Source organism: Dromiciops gliroides, chromosome 1, assembly GCF_019393635.1.
Source record: "Dromiciops gliroides isolate mDroGli1 chromosome 1, mDroGli1.pri, whole genome shotgun sequence".
Lineage (NCBI taxonomy): Eukaryota > Metazoa > Chordata > Mammalia > Microbiotheria > Microbiotheriidae > Dromiciops > Dromiciops gliroides.
The window spans coordinates 604,288,184-604,310,700 of NC_057861.1; the positions used below are offsets into that span (position 1 = coordinate 604,288,184).

General features: G+C 39.3%; 1 protein-coding gene across 1 annotated transcript in view; it reads left to right on the plus strand.

Moving 5' to 3' along the window:
- SLC28A3 (solute carrier family 28 member 3) overlaps nucleotides 1-22,517 on the plus strand; it is a 91,478-nt gene that overhangs the window by 28,939 nt on the left and 40,022 nt on the right. The window contains exons 3-6 of the mRNA XM_043977939.1: nucleotides 5,755-5,837; nucleotides 14,911-15,002; nucleotides 16,890-17,079; nucleotides 17,934-18,078. Of these exons, the coding sequence (XP_043833874.1) occupies nucleotides 5,755-5,837; nucleotides 14,911-15,002; nucleotides 16,890-17,079; nucleotides 17,934-18,078 (510 nt within the window). The remainder of the gene's footprint in view (nucleotides 1-5,754; nucleotides 5,838-14,910; nucleotides 15,003-16,889; nucleotides 17,080-17,933; nucleotides 18,079-22,517) is intronic.

Here is a 22,517-nt window from a genome sequence, read left to right on the forward strand (position 1 = left end):
AAAAAAAGAAACTTATGGTCTACCAATGAGAATATGTACAAATATAATAGTTATACAATAATCCTAAGGGGTTGTTCAAGTATTATCTCTTTTATTATTTTCATTTTATAACTAAGAAAATTGAGGTTCAGGGAGGAGTGACATACACAGCTAGTTTTGAACTCCAGCTCTCTTAACTCAGTCCAGTCCAGTGCTTTCCATCCTACATTGTTCAGTATCTACCATATACTATATATATATATACTATCCTATGCTAATCAACAGTCATCAGTAAACATTTCTTAAGCACCCACACACTATATACTATACTGTAGATGCACATTTTAATTACAAAATAGATCATAAGGGAATATCATAGAACACTATTGGTAAATGAATAAAGACTCAAAGTTACTTCTTTGTTTGTTTGTTTGTTTTGCAGGGCAATGAGGGTTAAGTGATTTGCCCAGGGTCACACAGCTAGTAAGTGTCAAGTGTCTGAGGGCAGATTTGAACTCAGGTCCTCCTGAATCCAGGGCCAGTGCTCTATCCACTGTGCCATCTAGCTGCCCCAAAGTCACTTCTTAATGCAAGATTTTTTTTTTTGCCAGGTAATAAGGGTTAAGTGACTTGCCCAGGGTCACACAGCTAGTAAGTATAAAATGTCTGAGGCCAGATTTGAACTCAGGTCCTCCTGAATCCAGGGCCGATGCTTTATCCACTGTGCCACCTAGCTGCCCTTCAAAGTCACTTCTCATGATAGTCTATTCAGAATGAACCCTTAAGAATAACTCCTGGTATGTGGCCTGCTCCATCTGATGGGAGTCCTGTACTATCCATCTTCCCAAAGCCCCCTACTATCAGCATGTGGCAGTATATGTTGCAGCCTTTGTGGGCCAAATGCTATTTCTCAATTTTGCTAGCTCTGGCCAATTGGAAGAAAGAATATCTATTTTTCAAAGGGTATGGTGTAATGTCTATGATAATGTCAGTTTAGTTCTTATTTCCAAGAGTACTAAATCTGGTCTTAAGATCTTTCCCCAGGGGCAGCTAGGTGGTACAGTGGATAGAGCACTGGCCTTGGAGTCAGGAGGACCTGAGTTCAAATCTGGCCTCAGACACTTGACACTTACTAGCTGTGTGACCCTGGGCAAGTCACTTAACCCCAATTGCCTTACCAAAAAAAAAAAAATCTTTCCCAGTCCTGGAACTATTACATTTACCTGAATCTCAGTTGTTGTTTTCTGGTACTTTGGTGGTTTTAACTAATGGCAAACCATCAGGGAATAGCCCCATTCATGAGGACCACAGTGCATAGGACATGTGGGAGGATTTCATTTGATGCCTTACAATGATAGTACTTGTCTCCAGAGCCAAATCTCCTGGTCCCATTTAGTAGGATGCTGTATGGTCTGGCTCTGTGCAAATTGGAGAAAAGATCCCTCCCTCGAAAAAAACAAACAAACAAAAAACCCCAAACCATCTTATTTGGGTTTGTAGACTAGCTACTATTTAAAATAATATCTTATCACTTGTTTCAAGTTCCTCTCCATTCTTTCTAGGGCCAACAGATTGTCATAGAGTCATAGAGCCAGGACACCATTATTTTCTCTCCACTCAATTGAGATTTTAGCTAATAATCATTGGGAGAATACCATAGCCTGGACCAGATGTTGAATGCTGATTTCCAAATGAACTTCATTTCCAAATTTTTCTTCCATGGATTTAAATAAATGTCAAGGGCTTCTGGTTTAGGGTCATTTTTTATTCTGTTCCCTACTTTGTTATTATTATTATTATTATTTTTTTTTGCTGGGCAGTTGGGGTTAAGTGACTTGCCCAGGGTCACACAGTGTTCCCTACTTTATTCAAAAGAGAGACTGGTGGGACAGTTGACCCAGATAAGTTGATGCCAAAAAGCCTTTACTCCATGAGCCACTTGATTGTTATCTTCTACTACTTCTAGTTAAATAGAACGTTAACACCCCCCCCCCCCATTTTACAGGGAGATACTGATGCTTTGGAAGAGGTGTGACTATCTCTTGGAATTTTAAAAAAATATTCTATCAAAGAGTTTGGGGGTGGACATCACACCATTCTTTAAGTGAAATGAAATGCAAGGCAATATTAAAATATATGTACTGCCAAGAAGACTTTATACTTATGCATGAAATCTTGGTCTAGAGTCATGTTATCATATCCTTGGCAGAATTTAGGGTGGAACCCTATGAGGATTCTAAGATAAGAGTAGGTATTTTCTTCCATCATTACAGAAATCCCCTGATTTTGTATTTAAAATTATATCAGGAGTTACCCTCTGCTTCTAGCCATCAGTCAACAAGGATCAACATTTGGTCCCATTAAAATAGAATCCTGCCTTTGTGGCCACCTCACTTTGGCCAGCATTCTGTCAGGGACCTAGGGATGTCAGCCATTATGGCAAAACCATCTGCACACACTAGGACTTTAATTTTCCTATCATGCAATTAGTACCCAAGTACTGTCCTCATCAGGGTGTGTATTATCAGCTCTTAAGTGAGGCTGAGGACAGTTCTGCCTCACACCTGCCTGAACATTAATGATTATTGTAAGGCATCTCCAGTGTGGCTAGAAGTCTTATTATCCTGGTAGTCTGTTTAATGCTAATCACCTCATCATGCAAATGAACCCATTTTAGTGCTAACCATATTGTCTTGTGTGGCACTGAGCCAAATGAGCTTGTTAGTTAGATCCACACCACCCCCAGCGCTCTCCCCACACACATATTTACCTTTTGTGTTTGGTTTCATCCAAGGCATATTGCACAAAACTATATACGTGTGTGTGTGTGCGCGCTCTATACTGCATACCAGGGTTTCCTAAACCTTTTCTACTCATGACCCCTTTTCACCTAAGAAATTTTTATACAACCCCAGGTATGTAGGTATTTAAAATAGGTATGCAAATCAAACATTTACTGCCAAAATATTCTCAACTCCCACATTGTTTCATGGCTCCATATGGGGTTGTGACATCAACAGTTTAAGAAGCTTGGTTCTATACTAAACAATATACTATAGTATACTAATTCCACTCTACCCTACTATACTATACTAATTATGCTACAGGGCAACATACTAAATCTACTCTACTATTCTACTCAATTTACTATACTACACCTACTTTACTATACTTTAGTAATTATACTATACTAACTGTAGTATACCATACTATACTAAATCTACTCTACTATACTAACTAGAGCTTACTATACCATACTACCTCTGCCTGTTGTTTCCATGTCATGATGGCCCTTAAATAATAATTTTTGTTGTTGTTTAGTTGTGTCTTCATGACCTCATTTGGGGTTTTCAGTCCCATCCAAGTCTTCATGACCGTATTTGGGGTTAATAGGGCAAAGATACTGGACTGGTCTGCCATTTCCTTCTCCAGTTCATTTTACAGATGGAGGAGTCTTTTTCCTCCATCCACTGTGCCACCTAGCTGCCCATACTGTGCTATACTATATTATACATTTTACTTTACTATACTACAGAATATAAGCACACTGAAATGGAACTCTGAAGAAGAGGTTTTAGTTTCTTGACTCTGTCACTTTACTTCCCTGGACCTCAGTTTCCTTATGTGAAACAAGTATATGAGATTATGTATTTCATTTATTTAACTTCATAAAATATCTGCTCTGCAAAAAGTCTAATCCAGTAAGTACCTACTATGTACAAGACATTGTGCTAGGCTCAAGGGTACAAAGGCAAAATTAAAAATTATTCCCACCCTCAAGAAGTTTATATTCTATTCTGAGAATAGCAGAGGGGGACATACAATAAATAATAGCAAGTTCACAAGGAGCTTTACAACGATTATGTCCTTGAATCTTCACCTAGCAGATAGGAGAAAGGGGATGAGAAAGGTGGCACATGAGTTGGACTTGGACAGTCTGGGCAGAGACACGACAAGAGACAGAATGCCAAGCCTGGAGAACCACAAACTCATAGGAAAAATTGACTGAATATAGAGTGCACAAAGTGGGGACCATGTCATGAAAAGGTAGCCCCAAAATGAACTTGACCCAAAATAGAGTTTGAATATGAATAAGAGTTGCCAGAGCATGAAGTTAAGGATGATTTCTAATCCAAGGTGGGTAGGAGGACACAGATGAGTAGAACCAACACTATATTAAGAATTTTTTTTTTGTGGTTCAGAACTATAGGACTCTGAGCCACTGAGTCCAGCTTTTTATACTCACCATGCCACTATGACTCCCTGAACGTTCTGTCTTCTTGCACAAAGAAATTGGGGGTGGGGCAATGATTAAAGGGGTGGAAGGAACAAAAAACTTTCTGAAAAGCATAAATGTAACCTCGAGAGCCTTGAGAGGACCCAAAGGATATTCTACCCAACTACAAGAGACCCTACAACATTTTAGAATGATATACAAGGCATCTCGGTGGCCCAGTTGATAGTTAAGTGCTAAATATGGGGGTCAGAAAGACCTGAATTCAAATCTAGCCTCAGATACTTAGTAGGACAAGTCACATGGCCATTGTCTGCCTCAGTTTGCCATTGGGGATATAATAGCACCTACCTCCCAGGGTTGTTGGGTTAGATAATATTTGTAAAGCATTTTGCTATGAAAATTTGAGCTATTACTATTTGTTCTGGAATATTCTGTCATATTCCAGGGGCCATTTCTAGAGGTGCCTTACAGATCAACTTAGCCACAGCTACTCTCCAACTGAAGTAAAATCAGCACTGACCTCTCAGACCTTTGGAAAATAACCTATCTGGGTTATACCCACATTTAAAGGGAGAATATATTCACTCTTGTGGCAAAAACTTTGGTTTGTTATTGATGTGGTTGATTATGTTTATAGTTTTCCTAATGTTGAACTAGCCTTGCACTCCTGGTATAAATCCCACCTGGTTATAGTGTATTATCCTGCTGGGTTTGTTGTTGTTTTTTTGGTGGGGCAATGAGGGTTAAGTGACTCGCCCAGGGTCACACAGCTAGTAAGTGTCAAGTGTCTGGGGCCAGATTTGAACTCAGGTCCTCCTGAATACAGGGCCGGTGCTTTATCTACTGGACCACCTAGCTGCCCCTAAAATCTTTGGTTTGTTTGGCATAGAAATCCTCAGAACCAGATGATAGAGTTAGGAATGAAATGGCTACAGTTTGGACTGGATATAGAACAGAAGAGTAAAAAGTATACAAGGGTCCTTCCACATTTGTAGGAAAGAGTGAGAAAAAGAGTGGATTCTGGAACATTTCTTATTGGAAAGATCAAAAGTACATAATAGGTGTCCAAGAATTGCTTTCCTTTTGGACCAACAAATGTAGGTTTTAAAATGTATCAGATTCTTGAACAATCAGATCTCAGAATAATTCTCAACAGAGGAAACAAATGGAAAACCCATTAGACTCACAATACTTAGCCCTTTAAAAAAATTTTTTTAAGCTTTTAATTTAATTAATAGCTATTTAATTTCTTTCTCTCCCATTTCCTGTTCTGCACTGAAGGGAAGGAAGGAATAAGAAAAACCAAACATATAACATATTCATATTCAAGCAAACTAATTCCTAAACTGACCATGTCCAAAAATGTATGTCTCTTTCTACATCCATTAGATTGAGTTCCTTGAGAGCTTTCTTTGTATCACTAGCTCTTATAGTGCCTTCGACATATCAGGGATTTAATAAATGTTTATTCACTGACTTACAACTTGTTTTTCTATCTGGGAGATTGTCCTTATTTTTCCCATGTATTTTATTTCCAGGGAGAAGAAAATGTCACTACCGAGCAAAATCTCCCCATACAGAACAGAAGCCTAGATGAAAGTGAATGGACACACAGGAAAGGGTATGACTTTTAGACGGTCAAATCTAACACAACCTCCTCCCCAGTCATACTCACTGACAGGTTCCCCCATGAAACATGGGTCAGTCAATGCTTAAGAGCAATAGACCCTTTTATTTGGCTTATTTGAGGAAAAGATCAGTAGGCAAGGTCTTATGGTGTAACTAGAGATAGCTAAGGGAAGAGAGTAACCAAGGTGGGGTGTACTGGGGTAAATGTTTTTAACCACCAGATTATGAGGGAGCAGGGTAGTAAACACACAATATCCATTATCTATCTTGTTAACATTTTCTTTCTTAAATCTAATTGAACTTTTTTTCCCCAGGGGCAATGAGGGTTAAGTGACTTGCCCAAGGTCATACAGCTAGTACTTGTCAAGTGTCTGAGGCTAGATTCGAACTCAGGTCCTCCTGAATCCAGGGCCAGTGCTTTATTTACTGCACCACCTAGCTTCCCCCATCTTTCTTTAATATAGACTATCAATCAAGCCCTAATTTGTAAAATTAGTTGATTTCTGAGGTGAAATTGCTTACATTGAAAATTTTCAGGGGAATACAAGGGTTCTGATAGGGTCCTGCTGAAGTGGACCTGATGTCTCCCACCCTTTAGGTCCCAGGCAGGGATATACCAACTAGTTAGGAAACTAGAAGTTTGTAACCCTAAGTTTGAATACTGTTTCTAGACCCTGTTTTCTTGTTTTTGTTTGTTTGTTTTTGCAGGGCAGTGAGGGTTAAGTGACTTGCCCAAGGTCACACAGCTAGTAAGTGTCAAGTGTCTAAGGCCAGATTTATTATTATTATCCAGGGCCAGTGCTTTATCCACTGCGCCACCTAGCTGCCCTAGACCCTGTTTTCTTACCTGTAAAACATAAGAAAAACCTAACCCACTAACATCCCTCATACTAATAGCATATGGCAACCACAGCTTCTCACACACCCAAGACCTAGGATTAGGATGCTTCATAACCTAAGAACTAAGAACCTTCATATGGAGTTCAGTTTTACAAGTATTTGTTGTTGAACATTTGCTATTAATCAGGGATTCATTGAATGTTTACTATCCATCTAGAGCACTGTGCTAGGGTAGGAGTCATGGGTGGGGGTCTTATGGAGTTTATCAGAGATTCAAGACTTCCTTGTGATATAATCAAGTTCCAAAATCAATTAGGGATGTAGAGAATTTCAATGGGACTTAGGTCTTTGAATCTCAGGGATGCCTGTCATATTTGAGATGGGTTTGCAGTAAGAACGGTTTGAGTTTCTTTGCTCTTTCACCAACTCCTTGTCTCTGAAAGTCTAATAATGAGCAGAAACCGGGGAACAAATGGTTCTGTCCCCTGAAGTCAGACCTATCCTCTGATGCAGTCAAAACATATTCATGTCTTCTATTTCGATACTGGCAATCCACCAACTTCCCTAGATTTTTTTTCATGGGATCTTTAGTTTTGCCATGTCTCCCCCATCCAGCCATCTGGAACTTTGACTTTGGAACCCAAACACAGAAGTTTTTATTTCCATTACATTTCATCTTACTTTATTCAACCTGTAATTCTAGCCTATGGAACTATTGAAATATGTTAGCTATTCCTCCCAGATTCTTATCATTGACAGATTTGACAAGCATGACTTCATCCACATTATTGATTTTAAAATATTGAAGAGTACGAGGTCATGAACAGAGAGATGATCCCTGAGGCAATACCCTTGAAACTTCTCTCCAAGTTTATGTTGACCCATTAATGACTTCTTTTGGATTTGGTCAATCATTTCTGAATGTATTGGACCATGTGCCTATCTAACCCATATCTCTATATCTTGTCCATAAGAAAAGCATGAAATTGTATCAGATGATTTGCTGAAATCTAAATATACTTGGTTCCCAGTATTTCTCCATCTACCATTTTAGTTTAGGGTTTTGTTGTTGTTTTGGGACAGGAGGTGTCAACAGGGAAATAGGAAATCGCCAGTGAGGAAACGTCTTCTATCATTTCAAGTTAGTACCTGCTCTGCACCTTTGGAGTCTGAGTTGCCTGGAGTGCACAGCAAGGTGAAGTGACTTCACCAGTGTCACACACAGTGTATGACTTATGGTCAGGTCTCCATGATTCCAAGGCTGACTCTCAATCCACGATATCATGCTACCTGTTCCGCCAATCTAATTATTTTGTTGTCCCCCCCCACCCCCCAAAAAAACGGTAAATGTTCTATTTATCTTAATGAAATGATGCTGGCTTTTTTGTGACTGTTGTTTCCCTTTCCAAATGCTAATGAACTTTCCCTTTAACAACATGTTCTAGAATTTCTTCAGGAATAGAAATCAGGTCCAGGTTATACTTACTTGCCCTCTTTCCTTCTCTTGAAAAATAGGGTATTTGTACTTCTCCAAAATTATGCTACATCTTCTATTCTCCAGGATCTTTCTTGTTCTTTCATCAATATAAGATAAAGTTCATACAATTGAATACTGTCTTGCCATCTCATTTTAGGTTTCCACTTCCTTTTAAGAATTCAGCTTCCTTACACTGTTAGTTATCATCTCATTAACCATTAAATTTTCCTCGCCTAAAAAAACATTGTTATTCAATTGTTTTTCATCATGTCCAATTCTTTATCACCCCATTTGGGGTTTTCTTGATAAAGATATTGGAGTGGTTTGCTATTTCCTTCTCTAGCTCATTTTACAGAGATTTTATAGATTATGAAATTGAGGCAAACAGAATTAAGTGACTTGCCCAGGGTCACAAAGCTATTAAATGTCTGAGGCTTGTTTGGAACTCAGGAAGAGTCAGGCACTCTATCCACTGCACCCACCTAAGTTACCTCATAAAAATAATAGCTAGCATTTTATATAGTGCATTAAGATTTGCAAAGCATTTTATCTATATTATCTCACTTGCTTTTATTATTCCCATTTAAGAAGCCAAGAGAGGATAAATGACTTGTCCCAGGTCACATACACATGCACACACACACACAATCTAGCTTTCGGTAAGAGGAAGGGGCTGGATTAGATGATCTACCAGGTCATTTTCAACTCTAAATCCTAGGATTTTCTTTTACCCCTTTGGCATGCTACACCAAGTAACTCTTTTATACTTGATCTCAGACCTTTGTTTCTTTCTTCTATACCTCTCTTTGGGTGGTTTTCTAAGAATGATGCCAAAGAGTATTTAGGGAACATAGGGAGGGGATCTTGGAGAGGAAAGTAGGGGGCTAAACATAAGCTGGAACAAGTGGGTTAAACATATTGTTTTTACAGTCGGTGGTTAATTGTTCTCCATACACCCTTCAGGGCTGCATCTGTCTATCTCATGGTAGAAAATTTAAGGGATTTCTGGTTTCTTATGGCCATCAATGGAACCAAATTCACACAATGTATCTTTTCTCTAGACCCCAGAGAGATGGATTTCCTGAATGGAATCCTTTGGGGGGTAAAGATCCTCTTTACAGATTTGCCCAAGAGATATAAATCCCTCTGAGGGAAGAGGATAAGCTCAGTGCATTTAAAAGAATATTTGTACTATTTCCCAATTTACACTTCACTATGACAGTACCCTTTGTTAGAGGCCCATATGGATTCAATTCAACTCATCAAGCATTTCTTAATTGACTTCAATGTTGAAAGCACTGTACTAGCCACAGGATCTACAAAGAATAGTGACAAAGTGGCCTAGGTTGCCCTTTTGGAATATCATAGAAGCATAAAAGGACCTTTAAAAATAATTTCATTCAATCCCTTCACTTACCTATGAAGAAACTGAGGACCCAGAAAGATTTTGGTTTTGTTTTTGTTTTTGTTTTTTTGTTTTGTGGGGCAATGAGGGTTAAGTGACTTGCCCAGGGTCACACAGCTAGTGTCAAGTGACTGAGGCTGGATTTGAACTCAGGTCCTCCTGAATCCAAGGCCAGTGCTTTATCCACTGCGCCACCTAGCTGCCCCTAGGACCCAGAAAGATTAAATGATTTGCTCAAAGTTTCACAGGTACTAAGTGACCAAGACAGCATTTGAACTGAATTTCTGACTCCAAAACCAGCATTCTTGCTACCTGATCACATAATATACTGGGGTTTTTTTTTACATAATATCCTGTTAAGGAAATTCTAGCAGTCCCTTCTTACAATATCCCAGATAAACCTTGGACCTAAGCTGGCCAGACAAAGGTGTATCACTGATATAATGAAGGATGTGTTGCTCTGATTAAAAATTATGGTTTCTTTTGGGGCATCTAGATGACACAGCAGATAGAGCACCAGCCCTGGATTCAGGAGGACCTGAGTTCAAATCTAGATTCAGACACTTGACACTTTATAGCTGTGTGACCCTGGGCAAGTCACTTAACCCCAATTGACTCACCAAACAACAACAACAAATAACAACAAAAAAATTCTTGTTTCTCTCTTTGACTGTGTACATTATATATTTTTTTAAATGTTAGACTCCATTTAAGTAATGAAATAACTCAAGCCTTGCACTAAAAGGAATAACTTCAGCCTATGCTAGGGCACTGGGGCTCCTTTATTTGGGCCTTTAAATTCATCCTTTGCTCTTTAGTCCCACCCAATCCATCTGTAAGAGAACTGAAAGCACCAAGTCAACAGGAACAAAAACTTGGTTTCAAAACTGACCATAAAGTGTTGTGGTAGTTGAACCACTTAAGTCATGTCTGATTGGACTGCATGACCTTTAAGGTAAGGTCCCTTTGGAGTATAGTGATAATAGTACTGAACGAGGAGACAACTAGGAAAAAGCAGTACTCTGGGTTCCAGTCCTCGTTCTTCCTCTTGCTAACTTTGTATTGTTTTGGTTTGGTTTTGTGGGGCAATGAGGGTTAAGTGACTTGCCCAGGGTCACACAGCTAGTAAGTGTCAAGTGTCTGAGGCCAGATTTGAACTCAGGTCCTGTTGAATCCAAGGCTGGTACTTTATCTACTGTGCCACCTAGCTGCCCCCTTTGTGTTGTTTTTTTTGTTTTTGTTTTTGTTTTTTTGCGGGGCAATGGGGGTTAAGTGACTTGCCCAGGGTCACACAGCTAGTAAGTGTCAAGTGTCTGAGGCTGGATTTGAACTCAGGTACTCCTGAATCCAAGGCTGGTGCTTGATCCACTGCGCCACCTAGCTGCCCCCCTGTGTTGTTTTATTGATCAGTTGTGTCTGAGTCTTGGTTCCCATCTGACTTTTTTTTTTTTTTTTGCAAAGACACTGGAGTGGTTCACCATTTCCTCCTCCAGCTCATTTTACAGATGAGGAAACTGAGGCAAACAGGTTTAAGTGAATTGCCCAGGGTAACACAGCTAGTAAGTGTCCGAGGCCAGATTTTGAACTCGGGAAAATTGAGTCTTCCTGACTCCAGACCCAGAACTCTAGCCACTGAGTCACCTGGTTCCTCCATCATAAAGTAGCTCCTTGCAAAAAGGGATTGTTTCGGGGCAGCTAGATGGCGCAGTAGATAGGCCCTGGAGTCAGGAGTACCTGAGTTCAAAGGCGGCCTCAGACACTTAACACTTACTAGCTGTATGACCCTGGGCAAGTCACTTAACTCCCATTGCCTCACAAAAAAAAAAAAAAAAGGATTGTTTCATTCTTTTTGCTTGTATTCCCAAGTACCTAGCACAGTGTCAGGCACAGAGTTGGTACTTAAATACTTGCTGATTGATTAAGTTAAGTATTGTGTAAACTCCACATGGTCTACAATACCCTCTCTGATTCTATGACACACAGAGACCCTACTTAAATATACTTCAGTGTATAACATCATCTTTAAATTCGAAGTTAGCAAAAACGAATTTTTATTTTTGAGACTTTGAAGGGGCAAATTTCTTTGACAGCCCTTGAGATAACTGGAGAGCACCCTAGGGCATTACAAAACCAAGGTTGAGAAGCACTGCACAGAAGCCAAAATGTTCTCATCATGTATCAACTTTCAAGGACATTTACCCAGAGAAACCTGAGCTTCCTTTCCAATTTCATTTTACCTTAAGATTCCTTGAAACACTGTAAGACTCTAGGGACTGAGAAAAACCCCGTGAGTGGCAAAGAGGTACTCAGGTTTCAGCTAATGTTTATGGGAAAACACACCAACCGGATGCCTGGAATCATTTCTGATAGATAACTAAACATTGGTAACATTTCCAACTAGATTTTGTATGAGGTGCACAAGGGACAGACAAATTTGAAAGTCTTCTGTTATTCCTTGGAATTTAAAAAAATATTAGCCTACATTAGTCCCAATTGTCCCTGTCCCCCAACTTTTAAGTTATTGCCTAGGTGCTTATACTGTTAACACTTGTATAGTACTTTCCTGGCAGTTAAGTGCTGTTATTGTTATCCTTATTTTTACAGGTGAGGAAACTGAGGCAGACAGAGGTTAAATGACTTGTCTGGAGAGTCACATAACTAGTAGTGAGCATATGAGGGTAGATTTGAACTCAGGTATTTCTTAACTCTAGGTCCAAGGCTCTATTCATTTGGAGAAGGGATGGGACATGGGGATGATTGGAGACAGAGGGATATCTTTACTGATATGTAACCTCCCTCCATCAGGACAAGTAGGTGCCTCATCTGTAACTAGGGCAACTTTAATCAATCATAGGATCCTAGAGTCAGAATTAGAAGGGCTATCTTGTCCAGCTCCCTCATTTTACAAATAAGGAAACTGAGGCCCAAGGACTTGCCTAAGTTTACACAGTGTCAGAAGTGCTCATTTTTAAACCCAGGTGCTCTGACCCTAGAGCTAGTGATCAACATTTCCACTGTGCTATGATGTCTATCTACACAAGGTCACACAACTATTATGGTAAGACTTGAACCCAGTTCTTCCTTAAAGGGCTAAATCTGAGCACTCTACCAACCCAGCTACTATGTATGCTCAGCTGGACAAAAGAACAAAATGGTAAATGTACACAAAAGAATAAAAAGCCTTTCTTTTGTTTGTTTGTTTATTTGGTTGGTTGGTTTTTTTGGTGAGGCAATTGGGGTTAAGTGACTTGCCCAAGGTCACACAGCTAGTAAGTGTCAAGGGTCTGAGGCCAAATTTGAACACAGGTCCTCCTGAATCCAGGGCCAGTGCTCTATCCACTGCGCCACCTAGCTGCCCCTAAAAAGCCTTTCTTAGGTAAAAGATTGGGAACCAAAAACTCCATTGCAACTGTATTTTTCCTTGAGCTTACAAATTACATTCTATAATATAAATAATGCTTCCTACCATTATAGACTCAGTAAATTTTTCCATGCCTTTTATTCACTATGAAAGAAAATAGGTTCTAGAGTTTACAATACATATGCATATAAGAATAAAGAGGTGGATTTTTCAAAAAGAAACTTTATTTGGAATCTAACATCTAGTATCATAAAGTTGTCAAATGTTTTATTAGAACATAACCAAATAAATTAGTGTGAGTCTTGTTCCTGTTTCTTGTCAGCCTATAGTTTTAGTCTCTCTATAGTTTTTGGGGGTTTTTTTGGTGAGGCAGTTGGGGTTAAGTGACTTGCCCAAGGTCACACAGCTAGTACGTGTCAAGTGTCTGAGGCCAGATTTGGACTCAGGTCCTCCTGAATCCAGGGTCGGTGCTCTATCCACTTCACCACCTAGCTGCCCCTCTCTCTATAGTTTTTAAAAAGACGCCCACTTTACATTCAATTTCCAGCTTCTTTACAATTCGATTTGTTTGCAGTTTATCCCCTAACTGTATAACTGGAAAACTCTCCCTCTCATCTCCAACTCCTGGCTTCCCTGGCTTCCTTCAAATCCCGGTTAAAAATCTCATTATCAGGGAAGCTAGGTGCTTAGTGGATAAAGCACCAGCCCTGGATTCAGGAGGACCTGAGTTCAAATCTGGCCTCAGACGCTTGACACTTACTAGCTGTGTGACCCTGGGCAAGTCATTTAACCCTCATTGCCCTGGAAAAGAAAAGGGGGAAAAAAATCTCATTATCAACAGGAATCCTTTTTTAATCACTCTCAGTTCCACAGTCTTCCTTCTTTTGATTATTTCCAATTTATTCTTTATTTAACTTATCTATACATGATTTTTTTATGTTATCTCCCACATTAGACTATCGGCTCCTTGGAAAAAAAGGATTGTCTTTTGCCTTTCTTTGTATCCCCAGGACTTAGAACAATGCCTGGCCCATAGTAGATTTTTGAGGGGTGGGGTGGGGCAATGAGGGTTAAGTGACTTACCCAGGGTCACACAGCTGAGGCCAGATTTGAACTCAGGTCCTCCTGAATCCAGGGCCAGTGTTTTATCCACTGCACCACCTAGCTGCCTGCCATAGTAGTTTCTTAATGCTTACTGACTGTTTCTTGCTTTGATTTGATTGCAGGCAAGATTAAGAATCCTGATTCTCTGAGGCAAATGGAATTAAAAGGTTGTTATAAATTAAATTAAATGGAATTAGTTTAGTAAGAGTAAGACAGGCTTCTCTCAGGATACCCTAAAAATTTTGTAACTTCATGTTTAGAAATGATTCAGTGTCTCTGTTTATTAAGCAGATTTAAATTACATCATATTTCACTGGGTAGTTGAGTGAAAAGGATTTTGTCTCCAAACCTCTCATTCACTGGTTTAGGTTGGTAGGAATTGTTCTCCCAACTTCTACTTTCTAATTTTTCACGTCATCACATTCAGTCACGAAAAACTCCCTTCCTTTCCCAGACCACCTTGACCTTTACCAAGTCTCCCTCCAATCCACATATTTTACCACCACTGCTTTGGAAGATTACAAAGGGATGATAGTTATTTGCCAAAAATTCCCCCTACTTCCCCTGGAATATTAGTGAGTCCTACCCTATTCTAAATCTGCCTCAGTTGTTGCTCTACTTGGCTGACATCCACATATATGGATATGTTTTTATGCATGTAGTTTGTTTTTTTATATCATAGTTTTCCCCAGTATCTCCCCAATTCCCCCTTCCAGAAAGCCATCCCATAGAAGACAAAAGAAAGAGGAAAAATGGCTATATTGAATGCTGTGGCTAATACATTATAATAATAACATCTCTACAAAAAGGGCGGAGTTGGAGTAATTTGTTTCTTTCTACTTAAATTCTTTACTTTGTCTCTCTTTGTGTTTTCACAGGTACCTAGAAAAGAAATATGATGTGACTTGTGACTTCCTTAGAAAACACCAAGCTGTAATCCGATACATCTTCTATGGCATTTTATTAGCAGGTATTTCAGTTGGGAGGGAGACAAGCATCTTTTTCAGGTTTCAGGTGAAGGGCTGGGCTTCTAAGTGGAATGGAACTTCTGCTGGTTGAGAAACTCTACTTGTGCTAGAGGGAAAATTCATCCATCCTTCAGAGCATCAAAGATGTGGTCAAGATGTTCTTTGCCACATAAGCAAAGCACACGGAAAGTGAACACAAGTTGTTCCCCTTGAAACACCCAGTTTATGAGGCAACACAATATAAAAATGATTGAGGGGGATGTTATTGAAATTTCCTTAAGTCAACCACTGTGCTTTCTGACATGGGCACTGAGTTGTGATAATAGTTTTGGTGGCTATCATATTGCTTTAGGCAAAGAAAACTGGTGGGAAATCTTCCTGTTACTAAGGCAAAGCAATGACATCTATTAAACAAGCTCTTGTACTATGTGCCAGGCAGTATGCTAGACACTGGAGATACAGAAGCAAAAATGAAATCATCCCTACCCTTCAGGAAATTTGTGTGTATATAAATAAGTATATACCAAAAAAGGTAAACTTATTGGGAGATAGCAAGGTGGCTTAGCGAATAAAGCACTGGGCTTGGAGTCAGGAAGACCTGAGTTCAAACCCAGCCTCGGACACCCATTAGCTTTGTGACCCTGTGCAAGTCATTTAACCATTTAGCCTCAATTTCCTCATTTGTGAAATGGGGATAACAATAATAGCACCTACCTCCCAGGGTTTTCAAACAAGATACTATTTGTAAAGCACTTTGCAAACCTTAAAATGCTATACAAATGCTAGCTGTTATTATCATCGGGAAAGGCTATATTTGGAAGATGGTGCTTGAGTAGAGATTTTAAGAAGGAAGAAAACAAGGGTTTTCTCCCTCTTCTTCTCCTTTAACCACCCTTTCTCCTCTTTATCCAGCCCACAGGACTTAGTAACAATCTATTTCAGAAGAGACGTACATTTTTGAACATGACCAATGTAGAAATTTATTTCCCTGAACTATGTGTGTTAGTTATATGAGATTGTTTTCTTGTTTGTTTGTTTGTTTGTTTGGCGGGGCAATGGGAGTTAAGTGACTTGCCCAGGGTCACACAGCTAGTAAGTGTCAAGTGTCTGAGCCCAGATTTGAACTCAGGTACTCCTGAATCCAGGGCCAGTGCTTTATCCACTGCGCCACCTAGCTGCCCCCTGTTTTCTTAATTGTACAATTGGAAGGGAAAGTATAAAGTGAAAGTGAGGAAGGAATGCATTCTTGGAATGGAGGATGGACAATGAAAGCGTTAGTACATGCAAGGCAAGATAGTGCAATGGACAGAGCACTGAGCTTGGAATCAGGATGATTCATCTGTGATATTGTACTAAACTACACATCCTAAGTCTACCATTAGAATGAACAATCTAACAGAAAGGTCATTATGAAAAATCATCACCTCTGGTATTAACTGCTTTGTAAAGGAAATAGGAAAGACCATCCTCCTCCATTTGCTACCTTTTAGTAATTTATATGTTTATCCACTGCAATACCTAGCTGCTCTATGACAATAAAATTGAAGTCAGGTTAATGGACATCATCACATTTCTTCTTCCCACTTAGGTGTGATTTCAAAATAGAGGAGCTAGAATTTCTTTTAGAAAGTGTTGGTTTACTATCTCTACATGTAACTAGAAAATAATAAAATACTATATTGAAAAAAAAAAGTGTTGGTTTGAGGGTACTGTTCATGTTGCTTTTGCCAGCCCATTTTGTGAACTTTGCTTGCTCTAGGCATGAAAAATGCTAGTTATGGCTCTGCTCTGCCTTGATTAAATCTCTACTCATTATAGACTCGACATAGTGGTTGCTACCTGTTCACTGTATATGTGATGAATAGTATTCTCATTTCTTTCCTTGACAGGCTGGTTGGCTCTAGTGATTGCAGCTTGTGTGGTGAACTTTCATAGAGCCCTCCCACTTTTTGTCCTCACTGTTGCTGCCATATTCTTTGTTACTTGGGACTACTTGGTGGCCAAATATGAAGGTCAGATTGCTAAATTCTTGTCTCCTGGCGGCAGATTAATAAACAAACATTGGTTCTGGTTGAAGTGGTGAGTATGGAACATATTCCTATTCATGGGTGGGATTTTAGTTTGCAGTCACGCATGTAGTTAATGTCAGGATTAGTGCTCAGGTTTTCCCAAGTCCACGTTTTTGGAGGGGAATTTTCTACTAGGAGTTCCCTACAGTGAATCATAGATCCAAACCCAAAAGATGATTAGATGCTGGAAAAGTTTCTCAAGGGAAATTGTGTAAATCATGCCATTTGGAGAGCTTTAAGTATGAGGTGGCAAACTATCTGGTTTTTGTTTTTTTTAGTGAGGCAGTTGGGGTTAAGTGACTTGCCTAGGGTCACACAGCTAGTAAGTGTTAAGTGTCTGAGGCCGGATTTGAACTCAGGTACTCCTGAATCCATGGCCGATGCTTTATCCACTGTGCCACCTAGCTGCCCCCCAAACTATCTATCTTAATTATCTTCTGCATAGATCTACTGAGAGGGGAAAAGCTGGGCAGCTGACCTTTTGAGGTCTTTTCCAGCTCCCTGATTCTGTAAAAATAAAATATTAGTGTTACCCAAGCCATAGAGGTGACACACTTAGGAAAGTCAATGATTGGGCATCTTCCTTTCCTAATTTCTCAGAATAAGAAAGGCTATGTGGAGGGAGTTGTCTCAAGATTTCTCAACTCTAAGTGATTTGTTCATGTAAACACACCCACTGAGATAGTGTTTGTCTATCACAAATTCCTCCTGCCTGAGTGTGTTGATACTGTTAGCATTAATTAAGTGTTTGGACAAGTTATCGATTTGTGATTCCCTGGAACAAATTGAAAAGTTCTTCAGAAGTTTGGCTGTCGTTTGAGAATATCTCAAGTCGTCTCAACAACCCTCTTTCCTTTCTCTTAGGCTAATGTGGATCTTGCTGATTATAGGAGTCATTTGCTGGCTAATTTTTGACACAGCCAAACAGGGAACACAGCCTCTGGTGTCTTTTGGTGGGCTTGTGTTCTATATTCTCTTGATGCTAATATTTTCCAAGTACCCAACTAGGGTGAGTACTAAGGAAAACTTTGCATTCATTTTAATCTCTTGTCTACATTTTAAACACTTGCCTTTATGACATCATTTTTTAAGTATGCATGTACTTTAAAAACCACATTTTATTTATTTGCTTTCTTTCTTACACCACTGTCATTTCTTTCTCTCAGTAGAACTTTCCCTTTTAACAAAGGAGAATGGCTAAGTGAAAGAAATCATGGACACAGCTGTTATAGCTATGCCTGATCATGTAGCTGTATTCAACTAGAAATCCTGCTTCAATTATTTTCCCTAATGAGTCAGTCAGCTCTTTTCCAAAAAGAGCCCATCACTTTTGGATCAAAAGCCCCAAGTCAACATATATTCCAACACTATAGATCTTGATTTTTTAAAAATCCATAATTGTATACATATGAATATTGAAGTTTTATCATTTTTATTCTAAAATTTTGTCAATTAAATAACAAACCACATTCTTTTTTCTTCTTCTTTTTTTTTTTTTTGGTGAGACAATTGGGATTAAGTGACTTGAGGCCAGATTTGAACTCAGGTGCTCCTGACTCCAGGGCCAGTGCTCTATCCACTGTGCCACCTAGCTGCCCCGACCATGCATCTTTTCATTGCTCCTTGGATCACCTATAATTCTTACTCTAAGATCATGCTGTTCTTTAATTCACAGTCATAAGGCATTAGAGGGAAAATACTGGTATTAAAGAGATGGACTTTTGCAAAAGAGAGCAGCTTGGGATCCCTGTAAAACACTGTGCACTCCCCAAGATGCAGTCCAGCCATATCTCTTCCTCCCATTCTGTTCACTGTTCATCTGTAACATGCAGTCAAGATATGAGCATTAATGTACTAACTTGCCCCTCCAATTTCATGTCATAATCTGGGCATTAGGCAATTCTTCATTGTCTTTGCATTCCTCATTTACTTTAACTTTGCTGGATAGCTGATCTCTTGGGTGACCAATGAGGAGGTCTAGTGGTGTTAGGAAACAATAAAATCTCATCCATATGCAAGAATGGGCAATCTCAACCATCATGTATTACTTTTTACTATGACCTTGAATAACACCAAATAAAATGAGTATTTCCATATATGAAGTAGAACAAAGAATTGTATTGCATTTCTAATATGTACAGCTTGCTTTTCCTTATAATAATGTAATACATTTAATTTGAGATATACACAGCACATTGTTAACAATGGAGAACACCTTTTGGGGAGCGTATATTTCCCTATTTCTTTTTTGCCTTGAAGTTGATGGTTAAACACATTTATCGCTACAGTTGTATTTTCATTGAATCTTGCATGTTCTCATGTTGTAGGAGAGCCTGTAAGATGGCATTTTACTATATAGGTCAAGCTTTTGGGGGTGGGGAGCACAAAATTAATCAACAAATGACTCAACCATAAAATATTCTCTACATGTTTCCTCAGTTTTGTGACTGAAAAGTGCCCTGCTGTGGAAAATCAGCTGAAAAACACCACCTGTTCCCTTTTTCATATTTTCAAGTGTTTCCTCAATAAATGCATAGATCATTCTTATCAAGATCTCATAGAAAGGAAAAAGTAGTTGTTGATCTTTTTGGTCATCTTGCCATCTATGATCGTTTTTTTTTTTTGGTATCTTCCCCACTTGGGGAAGGTGTAATGGTGTGCAGTATCTTTATCCTTTCTTCTAACTTGTTGGTTAAGTTTCGTCTTTTGTTCTAACTACTCTGATCTGATTTATTGGCCTTTAAATGATTCCCACATTTGTGACCTACTGATTAAGCTCTAGTCAGTTTCATTTTTCTGATATCCAACCTTTTTCTTTAAAGAAAGAATTCATGACACATAGTTATATAACTTCTGAATAAGAAAAATCAAATAATAAAGGCAAATAAATCTTGTGCTCCTTTTCTTAATATAATAAACCATGTTTTCCAATATTTTCTATCACCCAGCATTCATTCCTTTCACCCAGAGATCCATCTCATATAACTCAGAATCTAGTTTAATTGTTAAAGATTTATCTACTTCTTCATCCTTCATCACATTGACATATAAGGTGCAATTATCTTTATGGTCTTTTCACTTATCTTCACCATGAGCACTTCAAGGCAAAATGACCAATGTCCCCTGAAATTAAGTTTCTCATTGCTTTTGGGCTTCAGATGTAGCTAACACCCCAACTACTATTTATTTTAAAATATTTTTTATTTTATTTTTTGTGGGGCAATGAGGGTTAAGTGACTTACCCAGGGTCACCCTGGATCCAGTGACAGGCTACAGAAGAACTTTTAATACTAAATGGTTTTCTGTTTTTAAAAAATAAATGCAGATAAGCAAATACTAATATTTTAGGGAGTTTTAATTGACTCGTGAATTTAATCCTAAGGAATTGGTTGATCAGAGAATAAATCATAGTAATAATTGATAATATTTTTTTGTGGGGCAATGAGGGTTAAGTGACTTGCCCAGGGTCACACAGCTACTAAGTGTTAAGTGTCTGAGGCCGGATTTGAACTCAGGCACTCCTGACTCCAGGCCCAGTGCTCTATCCACTGTGCCACCTAGCTGCCCCTACCTCAAATACTTTTAAGAACACAGAGGCATCTTCTTGCCATGAGTCATTGGAGTAAAATCTCTTCATTTCTAATTCTCAGTATTCCAGACGTCCTATTACAGGCTTTCCTTGCCCATCCTTGGATTCTGTCTTGATATGTTTACACCTTTCTAGACTGGTTACTCTCTGCTCCATCCCAGTCCTCAAAGTGTCTTGCTCTCCCACATATTCAAGCATATAGCAAAGAAAGAACCATGCATGCCCCATACATTGGTCATGTACTGCCTTTCCATTTTCAAGGGAAATGGTTGGGCTTATATGACAATTAAGACTCAGCAGGAGGGCAGCTAGATGGCGCAGTGGATAGAGCACCGGCCCTGGAGTCAGGAGGACCTGAGTTCAAATCCGGCCTCAGACACTTAACACTTACTAGCTGTGTGACCCTGGGCAAGTCACTTAACCCCAATTGCCTCACTAAAAAATAAAATAAAATAAAATAAAAAAAAGACTCAGCAGCAAGTCAGGTTCATTCTCCATGAATTAATGTGGATTTTCCTGCTATATCATTGATATGGAAAGGTAGAGTGGTGTAGTAGATAAAATCTGCCACAGAGCATGAGGGCTGGATTGTATCAGACGATGGTGCTGGTTTGTCACAGTTGTTATCGCTCACTTATGCTACCTGGACAGCCATTCATAGTGCTATGTGTCTTTGATGTCTTATATTCCCTTTTAATGTAATTCATCTTTGTTGACACAATGCAGTCTACTTCACAAGGAATCAGGATGACTTAAACTTTTGACACATACTAGTTGTATGACTCTCAGTAGGCCAAGCCACTAAGTAGCAGAACAGCTGATATGGACTAGTAAAGGAGGCTCCCTCCTCAGAGAATACCTATGCCAATGCAATCACAGATCCAGTTTGAAAGTACTGAAGGATAGGCTTTTTTTTTTTCTGCAGAGCAATGTGGGTTAAGTGACTTGCCCAGGGTCACACAGCTAGTAAGTTTCAAGTGTCTGAAGCCAGATTTGAACTCAGGTCCTCCAGAATCCAGGGCCAGTGCTTTATCCACTGTGCCACCTAGTTGCCTCAGGATATGCTTTTTTATATTTAAAGAGATTTTGATTTTTTGGAGGGGCAAATTTCATGATAGCCCTTGAAATTTTGAATAATCTTCAGTCATTTGTCAGTCATGTCTGACTCTTCATGACCCCATTCAGGGTTTTGGTGGCAAAAACTGGAGTGATTTGCTATTTCCTTCTCCAGCTCATTTTTTAATAAGAAAATATTTAAGCACACTCTTTTTTTTCTTTTTCTTTTTTTTTTTTTGGTGAGGCAATTGGGGTTAAGTGACTTGCCCAGGGTCACACAGCTAGTAAGTATTAAGTGTCTGAGGCCAAATTTGAACTCAGGTCCTCCTGAATCCAGGTCTGGTGCTCTATCCACTGCGCCACCTAGCTGCCTCCAAGCACACTCTTTTTGTTCAGTCATGTCCATCTTTTTGTGACCCTCTTTGGGGTTTTCTTGGTAAAGACTCTGGAGTGCTTTTCTATTTCCTTCTTCAGTTCATTTTTCTGCCCCGAGGGTTATTTTATTGCTATTTTGGGGGCGATTGTATCAGGAGCCCCATGCATTTAATGTCTTTCCTCTGCCATTTTGGCTCTGCCAGTTCATTTTTTACAAATGAGGAAGCTGAAGCAAACAGTATTAGGTGACCTGCCTAGAGTCACACAAGCTAGTCAGTGTCTGATGCCAGATTTGAATTCACAAAGGGGCATCTTCCTGACTTTAGGCCCTGTGCCACCTAGATGCCCCAAGAGTAATCACACACTTTGGTAACACAAAACCAAGAGTGGCAATCACTAGTTGGTATCAGACTGTTGGTGCCAAGGTT